At 38.9% G+C, this 21485-nt stretch overlaps 1 protein-coding gene across 6 annotated transcripts in view; it reads left to right on the top strand.

Annotated features, from left to right (window-relative positions):
• The first annotated feature begins 8073 nt into the window (after positions 1–8073).
• ADGRV1 (adhesion G protein-coupled receptor V1) overlaps positions 8074–21485 on the top strand; it is a 563532-nt gene continuing 550120 nt past the window's right edge. For 5 of the 6 annotated variants that reach the window (XM_058727155.1, XM_058727147.1, XM_058727130.1 and 2 more), the window contains exon 1: positions 8074–8225. In XM_058727155.1, coding sequence (XP_058583138.1) covers positions 8204–8225 — 22 coding nt within the window. In that variant the 5' untranslated portion in view covers positions 8074–8203. Of the gene's footprint in view, positions 8226–8332; positions 8490–21485 lie in introns of those variants that run through there. The other variant, XM_058727138.1, reaches the window with a different exon arrangement.

Genomic DNA, 21485 nt, shown 5'->3' with positions numbered 1-21485 from the left:
CACTCATGCTTTGTCTGTGTCTCTCAAAAATAAAAAATAAAAATGTTAAAAAAATAAAATAATGGGGCGCCTGGGTGGCGCCGTCGGTTAAGCGTCCGACTTCAGCCAGGTCACGATCTCGCGGTCCGTGAGTTCGAGCCCCGCGTCAGGCTCTGGGCTGATGGCTCGGAGCCTGGAGCCTGTTTCCGATTCTGTGTCTCCCTCTCTCTCTGCCCCTCCCCCGTTCATGCTCTGTCTCTCTCTGTCCCAAAAATAAATAAAAAAAAAAAAAAGTTGAAAAAAAAATAAAAAAATAAAATAAAATAAAATATTAATTTCACACACACAAATAACAAATGATACAAAGGTTTTCATGTTGTTATTGGGTTTTGTTTTGTTGTCATCATATATCTGGTTTAAAATCCTAAAATGTCACCTCAACTTCTCTTGTCTGTGAGAGTCTGGCTTGACCCCTACCTTGTCAAAACCACAGTCTTAAGTTAAGGAGGAAGTACTCTTTTTACACTTCATGTATGTAAGGACCGAGAAGCCTCTGACACAGAAGTTAGAGATTTCAAAACGGTCATGACACATTATAACAAATTGTTCACCTATAGATAACTCATAAGTAGTCTAGAAGAGGTCCAGGAAAATCAAAGGCTTTGGCAAGACAGTAAAATATGGAGACCAGGACTCCCGTGAGCTGTTCAGCCTGTTCCAGTTGGCTTATTGTATAGTTTTTTGGACCCCAGTGGTCAGTGGCCCCAACTTGCCAAACCAGAATCAACCAGGGCTTGACACGCTCCTCTTTCCTTCCGAGGATGTGAAATCACCTCCTGCTGGAGCTGTGTGCCAGTCCTTTTTGTGTGTGAGCCCATTCTCCTTTGTCCTGGCTCCTCCCTCAAACAACTGTAAACATGTCCGTTTTCCTGGGGCTTTAGTATCAGTGTTCAAACTGCAGAAGTTGGATGCTGGAAGTTTGCATGGATAGGAAGATGTGAAAAATGCCTCTCAGGTCAGGAGCCATGGGATTAAAACCTTCCAGTTCTTCTAGGCTTCCAATGTTAAGCTCTTTTCTGATATAAAATTTTTGTCATCTAGAAGGACTTCTCACTTTTCCAAGCCTACCCCAGCTTTTCAACCCTATCATAAAGTCTGTTTTTTTCATGGGGTCCTCATTGGTGGGAACAACTCCAGAGGCGTTCCATGAGTTGCACAACTCCTGCAGCCCTGGAAAGAATGGCTCCAACCTGTAAGGATCCCAAACCCGAAAGAAACAAGTCTCTTTCCACTAACTGCCCAAAAACTGCGTTTTTCTGACTTTGATTTTAGACCCATACCCAGGCTTTCATCCTTCTTGGAACAAAAGTGTATATTGAAGATTATCAATGGAAATCATATAGAAAAAAAAGTTCTGTGATCAAATAAAACAGCGAGTTAAACAAATTTAAACTGGTTTATTTATGATAATACTCAGGTCTTTTACTATTTTATTGGGCTTAGTGATTTTCCAAGGAAACATCCCACATTTATGGTTTAATTGCTAAGAGTTTTGCCCTTTACAAAGCTTGGCAAAATGAAACCCACAGTACATACTTTCAAAATGCCTATCTAACTAGTTGACTGGGGGGTTTAATTCAGTGTGGTTCAAACATGAGCTTAAAACATGGACATGAAAATATTATTGTCTCCAGTCTCTTCCCCCTCTGTTCCAAGTCAAGTAAGTAATTCTGTTCCACTGTCTTGGGCGTGATTCCACAACTTCAATGTATGGCAATCTCAAATCATATCCAAAGCTTTCTCCTGCCCATTACCTGAAATGGGGTGGAGGCATGGTTAGTTGTTGACGTGTGCAGCGTGCACATGCATGTGTGTGTGTGTGTGTGTGTGTGTGTGTGTGTGTGTGTGTGTGTGGTGATTCTAATTTTAGAATACCTCTCTTACCCCTTCCATTTCAAGGTTTAACTCTTCTGGGTCTCACTGGTTGTTTAGTGGTTAGGAATTAGCTGTCTTTCAGGGCTTAACTTTCTAATACTGAGAGTTGAGAGGGAGAATAGAAGGACAATTATCTCTTTGACTGCTTATGGGCACAGTGCCCTTTTTTATGGTTGTAACTGATCTCTGGATAATGCAGATGAGCTATCCCCTGTGTGCCTGGGATGCTAACTTTCTCAATGGCACATGAGTAAGTTCAGTGCATTCTGTGAGCCCTCCCCTTTGCATGATTCCTTGAAGTGGGTTCTTCCTTAACCACCTTTTTCAGCTACTACCTGGAAGTACACTACTTCTTGCTTCTGGAATCGTCTCACTGCATAGGCTATTCTCTAAGGTCAAGCATTAGCAATATTATGCTAGACTGCAGCTTTTATGGTATCACAATCTGTAGGAGATCTATACATTCTCATACAAAGGTGAGAGTGAGTCTGCTAACCTGCACTCTTTCTCTCTTGCCTAGCATCTTTCTTTCCCAGTTCTCCTTCCTCTTAGTGGTAGGGTCAGGGCAGACCAAGGAACCTATTGACCTGAACCAGTAGTCAACAGCAGGATAAGTTACCAGGCCTCCCTCTCCAGAGAGGAGCAGAGAGAAAAGCCAGACCCTCCCTTGTCTCATGGCTGATTTTTCTTTCCCTCTGGGGTGAGGATGGAGGTAGGTGATTGTGCTATATTGTAATTTTACCTCTCAAAAAGCCCTGGTGGCAGAATCTGGTGTCGGTGTTTAGCAGCTTTCTGTAGAAGTCAGGTACTGGGGCTCCTGGGTGGCTCCGGTTGTGTCCGACTCTTGGTTTCAGCTCAGGTCATGATCTTGAAGTTTGTGAGACTGAGCCCCATGTTGGGCTCTGGGCTGACAGCACAGAACCTGCTTAGGATTCTCTCTCCCTCTCTCTCTGTCTCTCTCTCTCTGCTCCTTCCCTGCTCATGTTCACTCTCTCTCTCTCTCTCTCTCTCTCTCTCTCTCTCTCTCTCTCTCTGTCTCAAAATAAATAAATAAACTAAAAAAAAAAAAAGTCAGGTACTTATCTCTTTGGTCCTGGCTCGCACTAACTCACCACTTCTAGGAGAGATGGCCCAATCAGTACGTTGATTTATAAAATTGTAAGATGTTCACAGCAAGTAAGCCAGAAGCCACAGTTAGTACATATGTTGATAATAGTTGTTAGCTGCTTCTTTTTGTTTCTTTTTTTCTTTTCTTTCCTTTTTGTTGTTGTTTTCAAAGATGGTGAGAATGAGAAACTCTAGGCAAGACTGTTAAGGGTAAGGATTTTGGATTAGAGCATGCAAGAGTTTTAGCCAGAATCTTAATATACAGATGTTGTGAATTTCAGATTAAAATATTGATCATAAGCTAGGCAGAGAAAAAAGAAACAGCACATTATAAAAATGAGGACTTAGGACGTGGAACATTCCAGATTTCTTGCAAAGAATCAGGGCTAGAATACATACAACATGTCCTTGTGGAATAGGACAGCAAATTCAGCTAAGAAAGTTTCTGCATTTTGTCCATGTTCATATTCTGTGTGGCTAATAATGCTTCTGGTTAAATAGGCATTTATTTCAAATATGCACTGTAACGAGGAGGGTTATGGCAGAATCTGAAAAAGAGGAAAAACAAGGTCTGTCAGCTCAGAGGCTGTGCGCCTTTATGTATTAGCAAGCAAGAGATCAGTTAAATGAAAATCAGTTTGTAGTAGTGTTCAAATAGGTAGTAACACTAAAGGGTAGCCCTGTGTGAGACACTGTTCACGAGGAATCACTCAGACTTTCTGAGGCTTTTTATTTCCAAAAGGCCCAAGAATGTTTGGTTTTTTTTCTGACCTAGAAATAGAATAACATCTTCAAGTATGCTCAGTTATTAAATGGATTCTCGAATTCCCTTGTGGCAGGAATTATTCTCTTTGGCTCATTGTTTTAAATTTTCTTTAAAAGCTTATTTATTTATCTTGAGAGAGAGAGGAAGAGTGTGAGTCAGGGAGAGGAGAGGAGAGGAGAGGAGAGAGAGAGAGAGAGAGAGAGAGAGAGAGAGAGTGTGAGAGAGAGAGAAAATCCCAAGCAGGCCCTGTGCTGTCATCACCGTCACTCACAAATTTTAATTCTGGGTATGACAGTGGGGCTTCCTCCTCACTTACCTGTCTAGTCACATCATTCATCCAACAAATGTTTAATGAGCTACTACTATGTACCCAGGATCTTTGAGAACTTGGATTTAAGCTTTGTTTTTCCATTATGGAGTGCTAAGATAATAAACACTACCTGTTATTGAGAACTTTGCTACATGTTGGTGTGCAAGGGAGGAGAGATGGGGCACTAGTAGCCTAGGCAGGTCTGATGGGACTGTGGAGAGAAAAAGGGGCCCAAGTCTGGCAAACTCTTGACAAGTCTTAATTTTTTCCCTGTCTGAGATCTGGAGCCCAAACAGAAGAAGCCCCTGGCAGACAGATTTGGGCACTCTTGAGATAACATTTTACGTCTACTTCTTTGGAATTTAGCAAACTGGAGACTGCCTAAACTTGGTTTTGTTCCTTTGATAAAATTCCCTTATGTGTGCCTAAACTTAGATATCTGAACTCAGAATGTCAAATATGAGAAATAGCTTTTTCAAGGAACTGCAAAGATCTTTGGAGATTTGTAAGGCTTACTGAGTATGCAGGGCTAACTAACTTGAAGAAGGAAGAACTGTGTGACATCAGTTCTTTCCTTATAGAGTTTAAGGAAACTAATTACTTTTTACTCTGTGAAATTTAGTTACTGAAATTTGATTTGATGGAGATTACTACAGGGAAAAATACACTCCATCAGTTCTGCATTGAAGCAGAATTAGGAATTAGGCCACCTTTGTCTTCAGAACTTTCAACACCTCAGCAACACCTGCCACCTCCCACGTCCACATGCCCAGGAATCTACTTCCTTTCTGTTTTCCTTAACAAAGTATGACTTGAAGCACAAAATCTCTCAATGCTGTAAATGATGGAAGACGTTTCCATCTGATTCAGTTGTATTTGTATTTTAATATAGGATTAGTCTTTTTTTTTTTTACATTAAATTGTGAAGTACAGGGACGTAGGCTTTGGCAATATTTTTTTTTATTTAAAAAATTTTTTTAGTGTTTATTTTTTGAGGGAGAGAGAGAGAGAGCGCGCGAGCATGAGCATGGGAGGGGCAGAGAGAGTTGGAGACACAGAATCCAAAACGGGCTCCAGGCCCTGAACTGTCAGCACAGAGCCCAACACGGAGCTCGAACCCACAAACTGCGAGATCATGATCTGAGCCAAAGTCAGACGCTTAACCAACCACCCACGCACCCCAGGCTTTGGCAATCATTTTTATATGACAGCCTTCCAGGTTCTTCGCAGAACCCTATTCTATTGTATAGTCCTGCCTGCCCTCCCTTCTTCTCTTCCAGATGTATTGAATTTCTACTACTATGTTCTAGAGCCTATTCTAGCTACTAGGTATAGAGTAGTGAATGAGAGAGACATAGAACCCCTCATGGAGCTTTTGTTCTTGTGGGTGGACAAAAACACCTAAATAAGCAAATAAGCTATTTATTAGGGTAAATAATATAAAGAAAATAAAACAAGGTAATGGGTAAGAGTGCCTGTGGAAGTTGTCAGGGCAGATGCCTCTGAGGAAGGGATAGTCGAGCTACCACTCAAATGAAGGATATGACAGAGATGGCAGCGATATGAAGATCTCCATCAACATGTACCAGGCAGAAGGGAAAGTTGTGCCTAAGTTCTGAAGCAGGAGTGATTTTGATGTGTTTGAGCCACAGAAAGAAGGTCAGTATTATAGGAGTACAGCGAAAAGAGGGAGAATGGTATAAGATGAGGCTAGAGAGGAAAGTGGGGGCAGAATCATATGGGCCTTTTAGTCCCTGTGAGGAGTTTGGATTGAAGTATGTTGAGCATCCATTGAAAACTTTCAGCATTTGATAGCATCTACACCACCTTGTCACATACTTGTGCTAAAAATACCACTTCTTCTGTTTCCTGGAGTTTTATTTTTCAAGGCGACGATCATCAGCTCTCTGGAGAAACGTTCACCATTCTGTATAATCTCTTCCTCTTGGAACATCTCTAGCACTTTCTGGGATGCTCATTTTTTGCCTGGCATCTTCTCCTATTTGGGTTCATTAAACTTTCACCCTAGAGAGTGCAAGTTCAGTGAACTTAGGGTTGTGTTTTAGGGATCATTGTTTTTCCCACAGTGTCTTCCAGTGTCTTCTGCTTCCTAAACACTCAGTAATAATTGTTAATGAATTACTTAGTTCCCTGAGGTAGCTTTGAGAAAGAGAGTGGGTGTAAATTTTCATTTCAATCCATCACAATGCCTAAGGTGGTATCCTACGCAGAGTGAAAATGCATGTTGAATAAGTCCAGTCGTGGAGAATGTGTTTAATCATGGGACTGGGTGAAACAATGATTAAGCCAGAGTAGTTTGATAGACACTGACTTTATCAGGGTCTTAATAAACTAAAGTAACATTTAGTCACAAATAAAGCTTTTAAGCACATGAGTAAAATGATAAAACTGTGGGTTGAATACAGAATATTGAATAATCTACAAGCTGTAAATTCATGGGGCATATTAATAGTGAACACACGTTTAAAACAATGTTAAGAGAACATTTTTCTAATATTACATTTTTGTGTTTCACATTATCACTGCATGGATAATTGATTCACTGTTTTGACTATAAATTGTCTCCATGTTTCAGTTTCCTTACCGTAGGTTATAGTAAGAAGATCAGTGTCGACTCTTTCACTATACCCCATGGATTTACAGTTTCTAGACCCAGATCCCCCTTTGTAGTTGAGCATCATAGGAAAGCTATTCAATCACCTTGATCATTTAGGTTGCTCTTCTCACTACCTGTTCTTACGCTTTCAAGTGCAGTATTTGCGTTCCTACACAGTTTCTGTGTCAGAACCCTTTTGCCTGAAAAAGGGTTTAGTGCCCAGCCGTTTGTTGACTGTTGCAGCTGTGAGATGAGATGTTCAGCAACAACCCATAACAATTCTAAATCAGTACTGCTGGATAGCAGTTTGCAATTCAAAGTAACTATTCCTATTGAGATTCATTACAAAGGGTACCCATATGCCCTGTATTTGGAATTAGGAGATGTAAGACCTAGTTCTCTTTCCTCCTTTAAGCTATTCAGTCAGCGTGTATTTTAATTTCTTTCGCCATAAAATCAGCGGCGAGATGGTGTTGGACTGCTAATTGCTAATCTTTAACCTCCTCCCTGATTTGAAACTTCTAAGAATGCTGCACGTACTTTAAAAATCTCTGGTGCAGCTGGGCATTTGCACGTGCTGATGATATGGTCTGACCTTGGGAGCTTTACTTTTAAACCCTGGGAGTAATTGCCAACCTCTGTTGGGGTTTACCACGCGTGAGATGTAGCGTTGCAATTCACACACGATCTCATTCATCGAATCCCTCTAACAACTGTATGAGGTAGGAATTAAACCTCGTTTATAAATGAGGCAAATAATTTACCTAGATGTTGACCTTAGTCTCTGTTTATAAGTACATGTAAGTGTAGAGTGCTTATTTTTAATGTTTCATCAATTAATGCTCAAATTCTCATTTGAACCTCTCAGGGGGTACTTCAGTCAAAGTTTAAATAAATATCGTCAGGAAAGGAACAGGAATCAGTAGTAAATGGGTTTTCTCCCCGGAAAGAAAACCGGGAATGGCTTACAGTGGAGTACCCAGGGCGGAGTGCCCACCAGTCTGGGGGTGGAGGGAGTCCTTGTGCCCAAGGGGACAAACTAGAAAGTTTAGTCTAGGGGTACAACTAGAAGGCGCGAACCGTGCCCTCCGCTGTGCTGCACCAGCCGAGGCGAGACTCCTGGGTTTCGGCGCGCAGGCAGGTCAGCTTAGGCGCCTCACTGCCGGAACAGACCATTAGGGATGGCCAAGGCAGGGTGTTCTCGACGCCGGAGCCCGGACCTGACTGCCCGCTGAGCAGATGAGGGCGCGCTGCCTTGGGCAGCCACCCCCGCTCCGCTGGTCAGGTGAGCGCAGCCCGGGGAGCCGCGAGTCCTATTGGAGCAGATCGAGGATGAGGGGGAGGAGAAAGGGGGGAGGAGAATGGAGCCACCGTCCTGACCCCACTGCGGGAGTGAGAACTAGCAGCCCCGGCGAAGCCTGGGGACGCGAGCGAGAGGCAGAACGACGGTGTGCGAAAGGGACCGGCGGCGACCGCAGGGCGCGCGCGGATGTCGGTGTCCCCAGGGCTAGGTAGGCTGTGGTTGGGGGATGGTGCTACGAACATCCCACTGCTGGAAGGGAACGCCGCGGCACGCGCGACACGCTGGGTTGCTGCTCCCGCACCTGTTGCGGGAGGTGGAGGCGTGGGCGCGAGAGGCAGGGCGCGCATCCGGCGCCGCGCGCTGCGGCTAATCCCGCAGAGCCTCGGCGTCCGCTCTGCCCGGGCTGCGGCGGTGCAGGGAACCTGGCGTCCCTACCAGCCGCCCCTTTCCAAACTGTTTGATCTCAAAGAAGGTGAGATGTGGATGGGCAGATGGAAAAGTTTCTCTCTTTCTGCCTGTTTGAAACCCGAACCCCTAGCTTTAATTTTAAAAAATCCGCTTTGAAAGTAACAGACCGAGAACGGCGCGCCGTGATAATTAATAATCAATGGCAGTAATTAATGATGGGAACGTTGGAATAAACCTAAGGAGTCTTATGTTAAAAATAACCACTAGGTCCCAGAAGTTTCAGTGAGATATGTTGATTTCAGGGAGTTTGGAATTATCCTGGAGCCGTAGGATAATATATTTTTTAAAAAGCTTAGACTTTTTTAATGTCTTCAACTACTTTAAAATTGATTTTTTTCCTTAAAATTAAAACTAAGACATTTTGCTTAGTGTTCATGAGGGACAAAAACTCATTTTAAGGTGCAATATTAACTTACTCGTTGTAACTCTTATTTTAAACCAGCTTTTAACATTTCATGAAATCCACAATCTTGGGAAATGTGTGTAATGTGTTTATATGTAGGCTGCAGACTCTTTTAGAAATTACTCATATCACATCTTAAGAGGGCATAATTACCAACCATTAGGATAAAGCTCAAAAAAATATACCTTAGCATTATTTGAAAATTCCTTCTGAAGTTATTACCTTAAATTACTAAAGTGCTTTTTCCTCCCCTTTGTGTGTCATTTATCAAAACAGCTAGATAGAACCAAAAAAAAAAGTCACTAAAAAAAGATATTCTAGTCAAGATACACATGAACACCAACAGTTAATTTTTTGGTGAGTTACTACAGGGAGTGCCAAATACACTCTGAACTGTGATATAATACAATCTTTTAAATATATGCAATTAGATAGGAGTCTTGGCTTGCCATTAATTTACAGTGACTTTAGACGTTCATCCATCCTTCTGGGCCTGATTTTTCTTTATTTACAAAATAAATGAATTAGACCTGGTGATTGAAAAGAGTTATTTCAGGCTGAAATGATGGGTCTCAAAATTATAACTTTTTTTTCCAACATTATAACTTTTAAAAAAAGTAGCCAGCATGCATACGCTAAAAATAAACATGTTATTTTCATGATGAATCATGATGGCAGCCACCCCATACTGAATGTAATGTACTGTAATGAATTCTGAGAAGCCCTTTATATAGATGATTTAACACTCAGGACAACACCATAAATTAAATAGTATCATCCCAATGTACAGATAATGATACTAAGCCATGGAAAGTTTAAACTTCTTGCCAAAGTTCCCCAGTTAGAGCTGGATGAAGGATCTTTCCTGAATGCTCTAAGCATCTCTGCTATACTGCATGTGATGATTAAAAGATGAAACCACCTATAAACATCAGCTCAGAAATAATCTTTGACTAAAATGTAAGTCCATAATGTGGTGAAGGTAAATTATGGAACAACACTGAATCTTGATATCTACAGAAATGGAAATAATGCATCAGTCAACATTTATTGTGTTTTAATAAGAGCAATTATAGTTTTACATTGTATATATATCAAATATTGAATGCCAATTGCAGTTGTCATCAGAAAATGATAACATGAGTTGTATTTGGAACACAAATGGTTTCATGGCAATGAAAATAATGATTAGAAATAATATGGTAAGGTAAGTGTTAAAGTATTAAAGAGATCTTTCTATTTGCAGGTGCCCTTGGCCATGTTACACCCAGAGAAAAAGAGTATATACAGCCGAATGAGCTGTGGCTAAACTCTTGTGTTCATGTGCCCACAATGAATGATAATAGCATGCTATATTTATTGAAAGTGCATTCCATGACAGGAATTCTAGGCCTTTAAAAAGAGAAGCTTTGTTATTTAATCATCAAATATTATTATCCTGATTTGCAGATGAAAGAACTGAGGCAGAAAGATCTGTGACCTGGGAGGACCCGCAAAGAAAATACATTGTCCTTAGATTAGGTGTATGGTCCTTTAATGGTAAGATAGTCATAGGCTGTGAATACACCATTGCAATCCTTAAGCACTGGGAGGAAATTTGGAGCCAAACTGGATCAACCCCTTTATTTTATGTTTGGGGAAACTGAAACGTAGAAAAGTTTGAGAGACTTAAAGTCACATCTTCTCTTTTCCCATTTATGACTTTAGACACCTGGATATTCCCATAAACTGATAAGTGAGAAGCATGATAAATAAGTACATAACTTAGTCATTATGTGTTTGATTTATTGACAGGCAACCAAATACTGTCTCATGCTTTGTGTGTGTGTGTGTGTGTGTGTGTGTGTGTGTGTGTGTGTATCTGTTCCACTGGTTTAATATTTCTGTCCTGAAAATTTCAAGTTTGCCCAATTAGGGTAGTAAATCTTTGAGGCCAGTGACTATATTATATATATTTCTAGTATCTCTTAGAGTTTAGCCAAGTGGTTAATATATTGAATTTCTTATAGGCTTTGTTACCTATTTACCTGTGATAGCTCATTGTCTTATATACCGCGTCCAGAAATCTATGCAGTACAAGCAGTGTGCTGTTACTACTTTTACTTTACATAGAGCACAACCAGATAATTTACAGATGCTTTTAAAGCATATTGAGCTCCTTAGATGATGATTGCTTAATTTGATCATAAAATGTGGTGTGTTACCACAGAGAGGTTTGGATGGGCATTTCCTTGATTTTGTGGGAAAAGTCAAACAGCTTAGTATTACATGCAGTTGAGTCTACATCTCTCTCTCTCTTTGACTTGGAAATAATGTCTTTTTTCTGATTGTAAAGATCATAGAGAATCATGTAGGAGATTCAAACAGTACAGAAAAAAAAATCACCCAGAACTCCACCGTCCGAGGATTTTGGTGAACATCCAGCCAGAAAGCTGTTTTTTTCCCCCATAACTCCTGTTGAATTATTTATTGGAACTGTTTACGATTTAAAGCTCTACTTAGTCCTAGTACTCTACCACCCCCGGGCAGCTCAGACGTTAAGTAAAGATACTTATTGAGAAGTGATAAAAAGACTGTCTCATTCAGAATGAAGTAGTACAGAAAGTTGTTTTCTCCATGCATGCATGCCTGTTTTTCTCCCTTCACAAAGGGATCTTTGCATGTATGGAGGGTTCCCCAATGTGTCAGGATGTCAGGCCACACAAGAGGCCACAGCACCCGAGCTCTGTTGCCCTGATAGAGGTGTGGTAGAGGAGGAGAAGGGTGGAGCTGGGACACAGGAGGCTGGGGTAATACAAAAGCTATGTTTTCTGATTCCACTGTGACACATTATACACTTTAAAATGTACCAGACCAAGTCCCTCCCCCAGCTGCTGGGCAGGTGGTCATGGGGCCCTTTCTGATGCAGTCAGGCGTAAGGCTGGCTATACCTCAGAATGAGGGCAGGATGCTGATAGGACATTTCTCATTCATTTATTCAGCATTCTGAAAAACCCGAATAGACTCTTTTTCATATAAAGGGGGAAAACTGACTGTTGGAATAATTCTCCATAAATGAGTTTTGAACTAATACAAAATTATTAGGTATAAAGGGAGACTGGGGGTCTCTTTGAGTTTTGCTATGATAGCTATTTTTATATGCATTTGAGTATAATTACATTAAGAATACTCACGTTTTAAAGATTATATTATTTGATGACTTTAATTTATATGTTTATTTGTTATTCAAAATTCCTTTTCCCTGGGCACATTTTCTTGATTTGTGCTATATATTTGAACATCGAACTCTTTCATGCCTTACTTTATTAGGGGCTTAACATGGCTTAAATCCAGCCATCTGTTCTCATCTTGGCACATCAGCACATTGGAGATGCTGGTAGGGGCTAAATAAATTTCCCACATTTTAAAGGTTAGGGAAAGAACTACCTTTATGAATAGATTTCAAATGATTCTCAGCAAGACAATAGTGCAGAAGTGGAGTAAAAATGCATTTCATTCTCTGAAGCACAAGGTCCCCTGTCTGTCTTTAGTTTTGCTGAAAGGCAATTAGCATTTCAACTAGCCAATTTGGTTACATGCAATGAAGTACTTGGGTTTATAATTTGCTGCTCTCTCTGTCTGAGGCATTTGAGCTCCAGCTCTTATGTAATCCTCTCCAAGTAGCCTTCTCTCCAGCATAGTTATTGTTGCTGGTCGTAAGTAGCTAATCAACAGAGTTTTCCTTGCCTTCAACTGTGGGGTGCCATAAGGCAAGGAAAATGAAATGCCAAGCTAATAAGGGGATGATTGTAATTATTAAATAGTCATTATTGAAACGTGGCACAGGTTGAAAGATACAGAATAGCTTCAAATGGAATGGCTTCAAAATACAACTTCAAAAAAAGGCATTGTGTGGCACTCCTGATAGTTTATTTCTGCATGCAGTAGGCCCAGTGAACAGAGGGTATCCATATTATATAGAGGGAATTAAGGGAGATGACTCAAAATTAACAGAGAAGAAGCAATTCTTTTTAAAAAAAAATAATTTATTGTCAAGTTACCTAACATACGGTGTATACAGTGTGCTCTTGGCTTCAGGAAGAAGAAGCAGTTCTTAATTGTTAATATTGACTTTGCTGTCTCTCTGCAAGAAAGAATTCTGTGGGGAATAGGCGTAAAAGAAAAGATTTTTTTTTTTTTTAGTATTGTAACACGTGATCAAGTGCTCTGAAGTATATTGTGGAAATAATTCAGGGGTTTGTATTTGTGTGCTAACTGAAGGTAAGATTTTGTTAGCTTCTTTAGTCATGAATTCTGATAATTAGGTAATATTAATATACTTCCTGTGTAAACTCATATTCTTCAGAAGGAACCACTCTGTGTTTTGATAATCCTTTTGTTAGGATAATTGGAAGGATATTATCCTTTAATCCATGTCATAGGGCAGTAATTCAGTTTAGCTCATCTTTTTATGCAGTGCTGTTTTTGCAGAGTTGTACTTATGTAAATATTGGGAAATAAAGTAATACATGTTTCATTTTTCAAATAACATTTCATTGAAAGGAGTCATAATAGAAATGTTTTAGATATAAGCCTGGCAAATGATCAGTATAATTTTGAGAATGTATATGAAAGAATTACATTACCTTTTATATCTCCAACCTGTGTTATAGAGAGAAAGCCCTATCTATAGCTATAATTAGAGTCATTTGTATAATATTCAACTAAATTCAGCAGTGTTGGTGAGCACAGATGAAATAAAGAAGGCTCATCTGTCCTCTGGCAGACTGGTCGGCTACGGATGGGAAATGTTGTGGAAAAAGTTGGACTTGATCTGGATGTTGCAGAGTGGTGGGGAGAAGGGAGTGGAGAGTAGAGAGAAGAGCCCAGGGAATAGCTTGGGTCAGAGGCGCAGAGGGAGGAGTGATCCATCCAGGTGTCTTGTCCTAGATACACATTAGATCAATTTGAGTGCATAGGTTGAAAGAAGAGAAAGAGATGGCTGGAAATGCAGGGTTTGTTAGATTTTTTTAAACATTGAGATATAATTCACTCATTAAAAAAATCCCCAGCTTTTAAAGTGGGTAATTCAGTGGTATTTAATATATTTACAGAGTTGTGCAGCTGTCACCACCATCTTTCCAGAACATTTTCATCACCTCAAAAAGAAATTCTGTATCTAGTAGCTTTCGCTCCCCATCCTCTCCTACCCCCAAGTCCCTGGCAAGCAATCTAATGTCTGTGTCTCTACAGTTGTGCCTGTTCTGGGCATTTCGTATAACTGGAGTCTTACGGTATGTAGCCTTTTGTGTCTCCCTTCTTTCACTTACCATAATCGTGCTTGTATCACTACTGCATTCTTTCTTTAAATGTTTATTCATTTATTTATTTTGGAGAGAGAGAGGAAGGGAGGGAGGGAGAGAGACAGAGAGAAAATGAACAAGCGGGGGAGGGGCAGAGAGAGAGGGAGACAGAGAATCTGAAGCAGGCTCCACGCTCTGAGTGTTAGCTCAGAGCCCAACGTGGGGCTTGAACTCACGAACAATGAGATCACAACCTGAGCCGAAGTTGGACGCTTAACCAGCTGAGCCACCCAGGCACCCCGTTATGGCTGAGTTAATATTCCTTTGTATGTATATATAAATATAATGCCTTTATCCATTCATCAGTTGATGGACATTGGGTTGTTTCTATTTTGACTATTGTATGACAGACATTTGTATATAAATGTTTGTGTGAATGTATATTTTCAGTTCTCTTGAATCTAGGAGTGGAATTATTGGCTCAGTTGGGACAGTGGATAAAATAGCCAGTGTGCATTCAGAAGACACTTTTCCCTTTTCTTTTTATACATGCTTTTAAGCTTAGGGTCACATTATGGGGCACATGTGTGAGGTATGGCTTAAAGGTTTGTAACTAGGAACTCTCCTTGCATAGACCCTTGCCACTTAACTAAGACATTTAAGACATGACCAAATGGTGAGAAAACAAAGTAAAGGAACAACTTGCTGCCAGTGACTTCTCCCTTACCACTGGCTGTAGTTTTTCCTACGAAAGAAGTGTGGTCCAGGTTGGCATTATGATTAACCTGTCTAGGATATACTAAAGTCAGAAATGTGACTGGATATTGTCTGATACACACTGAATTCAATTCTCTGATGACTTCTGTGTTTTCGGTAGGAACTCATCTAAATGATACTGGTTGAACAACCAAAATGAGAAAAAAATATTTTTTCTTCTAAGCCAGTTTAATGAAAGTTTAAAATATTATTTCATTAATGAGGGTAATTCAATTAATCCCTTGATTGAGAATTGGGCTTTAAGTAAATAAAAGACAAGTCCAATTCACTAATGTTAGTTTGTCAGATAATCAATAATTCTCGTATGTGTGTGTGCATTTATACATTTATTTGAATCTTTAGTTTCCTGAAAGGTCTGATGTACTTTATCAAATGAACAAATTGAAACAAATAAATTTGATTAAGTTTGTCTAATTTTGGTGGAGGCAAAATATTTTAAGCTTTTTTCTTAAAATTTTTTTAATGTTTATTTATTTTTGAGAGAGAGACAGAGTGTGAGTGGGGGAGGAGCAGAGAGAGAGGGAGACACAATATCCGAAGCAGGCTTCAGGCTCTGAGCCGTCAGCACAGAGCCGAATGCGGGGCTTGAACTCACCAACTGCGAGATCATGACCTGAGCCAAAGTCGGACACTTAGCCACTGAGCCACCCAGGCACCCCTACATTTTAAACTTTTTTGAAAAGAAAAACAAAAAACTATACTTGCATTAGTACCTTATGAATTGCAGCATAGGCTCACATGAATTAATTCATGGAATCCTAATAACCATGTGGTTGTAAGTTATTAACTGTTTTACTTTGTGGATGAAATGAAGATTCATAATAGTCAACAAAATTAATTAAAAACAGCAACAAACTCAGATCTTCAATTTAATGCCCAAAACTTGTCCAGTCATTAATAATCACAGCAATGATCATAATCTAATATTTTTTGATGTTTCACAAAAACATTTCTATTAATTTTAAAATGAATTAACTCCTTATCTTAGATTTCCTAATATAAATAAATCTGTTTCATCAGGTAGGATGGCATTGAAAACCTCACACTAATAAAAATATTTCTAAACCTCAACCAGGAGGACTTCACTTCTTTTGAACATTTGTTACCAAAATTATAAATAATTCGAGGTAGTCTTTTTTTTTTTTTTTCAACTTTTTTTTTTTTAATTTATTTTTGGGACAGAGAGAGACAGAGCATGAACGGGGGAGGGGCAGAGAGAGAGGGAGACACAGAATCGGAAACAGGCTCCAGGCTCCGAGCCATCAGCCCAGAGCCTGACGCGGGGCTCGAACTCACGGACCGCGAGATCGTGACCTGGCTGAAGTCGGACGCTTAACCGACTGCGCCACCCAGGCGCCCCTCGAGGTAGTCTTTAATACCCTTGCAAAGCAATTTGATCCTGAGTGGCCGTTTTACATAGCATTTAAGTACATTTCTTGGAGAAAGTCAGCAAACTTAGGAAATTGTTCTTGTTTTTAGGTGACTAGAATGACTTAGCTTTTATAAGTCAGTTCTATACCTGCTATTTGAGACCTTGAAATAATATAGTTAATAGAATTTCCAGAAGCTGTTTTAGCTTAGGGGATTTTACTTCATCTTTTTTTAAAATTTCTCCCTAATATTCATGAGTGATACTGTATTGGGGGTTGTTCATTCATTCACTCATTCATTCAGCGTTTACTGAAGCACTCTGCCATGAACTTGAAACACACACTGAGTTGGTGATTTCTCCTTTTACATTTTATTGTAGCTACTGAGCTCAAAATTCAGATTTTATAGTGATTTTTCACATTTTAAAATCGCAGTGATTTCACTGGCACCATGTATAGAACTCTTAACCCTACTCTTCTAGGGAGCTAACACCTCCCCTCTCCCTCCCAGCTCATATCTTTCAACACAGGAGATGAATGTAACCATCGAGAGAATTAGGGCTGCATACTGCCTTCTTTCATTGCTTCTGCTCTTACTAGAGTATTGATTGTGTCAGCCACAAATAAAATCTACACCGACACCTAATTACCTTGCAAATGGAAGATCACCGTGAGTGTGAAATTGTGCATAATATGACCATTCTTATTACATCATTAAGCATTAGGTATAGGGCTGGTCTGTTCACTAGACTGTGCTGGTGAGTAGGCGCTGCTGCCAATATGCAAGGTTTGATTATAGAGAGAAGAGAATAAAGATGTGCACTTGTCATTTAATAGCATGTTTCTATGATAGGAAGTATAGATAGTGTGACTTTTAAAATGATCTTTTCTACATGACTATGAGCAACATTCCTTTCTTAATAGAGAATATTAACATGGTATGTAGTTAAAAGCATGGGATCTAGACCTTGAGAGCTTAGGTTTGTATCCTGGCTTTGAATATCTGAGGTCTAATCTTGACAAATACATTTAGCCTGTATGTCAGGTTCCTCATCAGAAAATGAGCATAATAACAGTACCTCTCTTACGTTTTTAATGGTTGCTGTGAGGATGAAAGAAGTTAACACATGTGAAGGAATTAGAATAGCCTAGCTTTTAGCTGCTATTAGCTAATATTGTCACACATGGAATCCAAATTTTTGATGACGAGGCTACATAAAGGATACCTTCTTCCTTTGCTCCTTATGTCTCCTGTAGACTTCTGAAGAGGGTTTAAATTTACCTTGAAGCTACCAGAGCTCAGGCTTCAGCCCCTAACATTTGTTTTTCTTTCTTACTTTTGTAGACTTCTTTGGGATCCTTAGGACATTAATATTACAGCTGTTTTATTTTCTAATATAAGCACGTCCTTAGGGAAGTCCTCCCTCATCCCTCCAATTTGGTTTTACATCATTCAGGTTCCTGTTTCTGTAGGAATTGCTGCTTTGACCCATGAGTTTTTCTAGGGCTTTAAAAACAAATTTCCAAGTGATGCTGCTTTAGTTTTGTTTTTTGGTGTTGTTGATTCATAAATGAATTTTATTTTATTCATAACACAAATGCCAGATGCTATCCAATGTTGGAATTTATTGTCAGGTTTTATAAACCTTTCTTGTTTCCTCAAAACAACATTGTCTTCTCTGATTGTTGGGTTATATTCTGTATGCCCATCAGATAGATTAAGCTTAATAACTGTGTGGTTCAGACCCTCCATATCCTTCCTAATTTTTATGTGCTTGATATATTAACTACAGAAAAAGAGAGAGAGAATATTAAAATCCCTCACTTTAATGTTGTAGCAGTTTTTTCTTTACATATTTTGAAGCTCTGTTTTAGCTTATCTCCTGGTAACAGGAGATTTGACATGTGACATTTGACATTTTGTTATTTTATAGTGACTGTCTTTATATGCTTTTTGCCTTCCAGTCTGTTTTGTCTCTAACAGACAACAGCAACATTTCAGGAGGATTTGCCTGTTATCTCATGAACTTCAGAAAGAAGGAAATGAGCCCAGAAGGGTCTAAGATGGGAGGAATGTTGACTGAAGTTGAGAGTAAACGTTTGGATAAACAAAGAATATTAATGATTAAAACCTGTAATTCTAATGTTATACATTAAGAGTGAAGCAAAATAAGGTACAGCTTATGTTATAAAATTAGCATGTTAGTGGGGTTTGTGTGACAGATGACTGTTTTTAAGTATTCTAAGATACTTACATTGTTCTATAGTTAGGTGAAGATATTTACCTTTAAACTTTTCTAAGTTTACAGGACAAAAATGAAATCTTTTAAAGAACAAACACATCAATCCACAAGCACAGCAAAGGGAAACAAAAGAAGAAAAAATAAAACTGAGTAAGAGCAGGGCAAAAAGTACAAATAAAATAGCAGAAAAAGATCTAAATGTAAAACTATAAGTGAATATAAATTAAACTCTTAAGAGCACAGAGATTATCAGAGAAGACCAAAAATGATAGAAGTCAATTACGTGTTATTTATAAGGAATATGCATTAGGCAAAAGAACATAGAAAGGTTGAAAGCAAGAGAATGCAGAGGGGATAACAGCCTCTAACAATTTGGTATTTAATTTTGTACACTGTTATTTGAAAGGAGCCATACATTCTGTATGCTGCAGCTGTAACTAATGACTCTAAAACTTAATAGCTTAAAATAACTATTTATTTTGCTCCTAAGTCTACAACTTGGGTAGGGTTTTGTTGGCACGTTATCTCTTTTTGATTACAGCCATTCTAATAGAAGGAAAGTGATATTTTATTGTGGTTTTGATTTGCATTTTTCTGATGACTAATCATGTTGCATACCTTTTCCTGTACCTTTTGAGCCATTGGTATGTATTCTTCTTGAAAATGTCTATTCAGTTTCTCTGCCCATTTTTAAATCAGATTGTTTGTCTTTTGATATTGAGTTGTAGGGGCTCTTTATATATTTTGGATATTAACTCCTTATCAGTATAGAATATGCAAATAGTTTCTCTCATTCTGCAGGCTGCCTTTTCATTATGTTGATGGTTTCCTTGGTGTTGCAGAGTTTTTTAGTTTGATGTAGTTTCTCTTGCTTGTTTTTGCTTTTGTTGCTTTTGTTTTTGGTTTCAAATTCAAGAAATCATTGCCAAGACTGATGACAACGACCCTACCCCCTATATTTTCTACTAGGAGTTTTATGGTTTCAGGTCTTATGTTCAAGTCCTTGATTCATTTCGAATTGTTTTTATGTGCTTGTTTCATCCACAAATGATTATTTAAAAAAAATTTTTTTATTAGGAGTTGCAAACGTGCTTTTTTAACTCTGTTCTTCTTGCCACATTTGCTGGAATTCTTAAGGAGGAACTTTTCCTTAAGAGCTAGGCTATTTGGTTACCCTGAAAAGGAGTTTACCCAGGATAGACAGGATAAATATTTAATTGTTCCCTTTTAAATGTTAATTTCAGAATAAGCCATTGATGCTCTAGTTACTTTCAGTGGTAACCAGTGAGATTTACTTATTTATTTAATTAATTTATTTTAGTATCCTTATGAACATAAGGATTTATATATTGAGTATGTTTCAAAGAGTTGCAATCGTTACCTTCTAGATTCACAAAACTTTTAATCTTTGGCAAATGGGAGCCTTTTCATGTTCCTCTGTCCCATTGGTGTGACCTCATTAATCTTTAATAACTTACTTACTCCAAGATGTTCAGGTTCATTTCACATATTTCTGTCCCCAGACATCAGTTATTCCTATAAGAAACCCTGGTTTTACTGGGGAATGGTGTCTAGAGACAAAAATGTGAGTACAGTGATGCATTGTTACTGAGTTGTCATTACTTCTAAGCCTTTTTTTTTTTTTTTTTTTTACCTTTTTTTAATGTTTATTATTTCTGAGAGAGAGTGCACGTGGGGGAGGGGCAGAGAGAGAGAGAGAGGGAGACACAGAATCTGAAGCAGGTTTCAGGCTCTGAGCTGTCACCACAGAGTCCGATGTGGGGCTTGAACTTGTGAACCGCGAGATGATGACCTGAGCCGGTCAGGCTCTTAACTGACTGAACCACCCAGGCGCCCCACTCTAAGCCTTTTTGATAGAGTCAGGATATGCGTATTTCACAAAGAAAAAAAGTTATGAAGTAATATTGGTATGTCGAATTTAAGTTTAACCTTACAGATACTTTACACAATTTCTTTGGTTTTATTGGCATTTGTCTTTTGTCTTATGTAATTACTTATTCTTTTATACTGTAAACATGTATACTTTCAAAAGATATATTCCACAACATATAAAATGTGGCTCCAAAATGTATAATCTATAATATAAAAATATAATTTAAACATAATAATACTGATTGTCACTGACAGTAAGAATATTGGATGAAGTATAAGCTTTCTTTGCAGCTGCATTTGTCCTTAGTATTTATTTTACTACGGTCAGATAGTCAAAATACTATGTTCTAGAGTCACTAGAAATAATTTTTTTGTCTGTGTGGTTATTATCATTACTTGATATATAGTTGCTTTATTTCAGTTTGTCTATATTGAGTTATTTTTGCAAAAGAAACATTGGCAACATAAATCAAGGGCTAGTAAAAATGGTTGTCTATAGAAGAGAGGAAAGGAATAGGTGGATGGAAGTGAGAACTATCTGAATATACCTCGTTATATAGGCTTAAGTTTGGATTTATGTACATGTGTTACATATTCTGAAAGAGAATTAGGTTAAAAAATGATCAACACCAGGAGATGTCAAACAGTCTGTTGGATATGTGAGTCTGGAATTTAGGGAAGAAGTTTGCCTGGGGATGTAAATTTAGAAGATTATGTTTAAAGCAGTGAGGTGGATGAGATCACAGTAAGAGTTAGTGGGGAAGAGGTCTGGGTCTGAGAACTAGAATAGTTTATCATGCAGAGGTCAGGAAGAAGACAAGGATCCAGCAAAGAGGCTGAAGGGTATCTAGTGAGTGAGAAGGAAAACCCAGATGAATGTGGCATCAGTAAGCCTTATTGCTTCTGACTTAAGAAGAAGGAAGTGGAGGCACCTGGGTGTTTCAGTCATTTGGGGCGTCTGACTCTTGATCTTAGCACGGGTCTTGATTTCAGGGTTGTGTGTTCCAGCCCCTTAGTGGGCTTCACCCTGGG

The sequence above is a fragment of the Neofelis nebulosa genome, chromosome 1 (assembly GCF_028018385.1).
Source record: "Neofelis nebulosa isolate mNeoNeb1 chromosome 1, mNeoNeb1.pri, whole genome shotgun sequence".
In the NCBI taxonomy this organism is placed as follows: Eukaryota; Metazoa; Chordata; class Mammalia; order Carnivora; family Felidae; genus Neofelis; species Neofelis nebulosa.
Note: the sequence above shows the minus strand (reverse complement) of the source record. Positions and strands in the feature narration are given on the sequence as shown.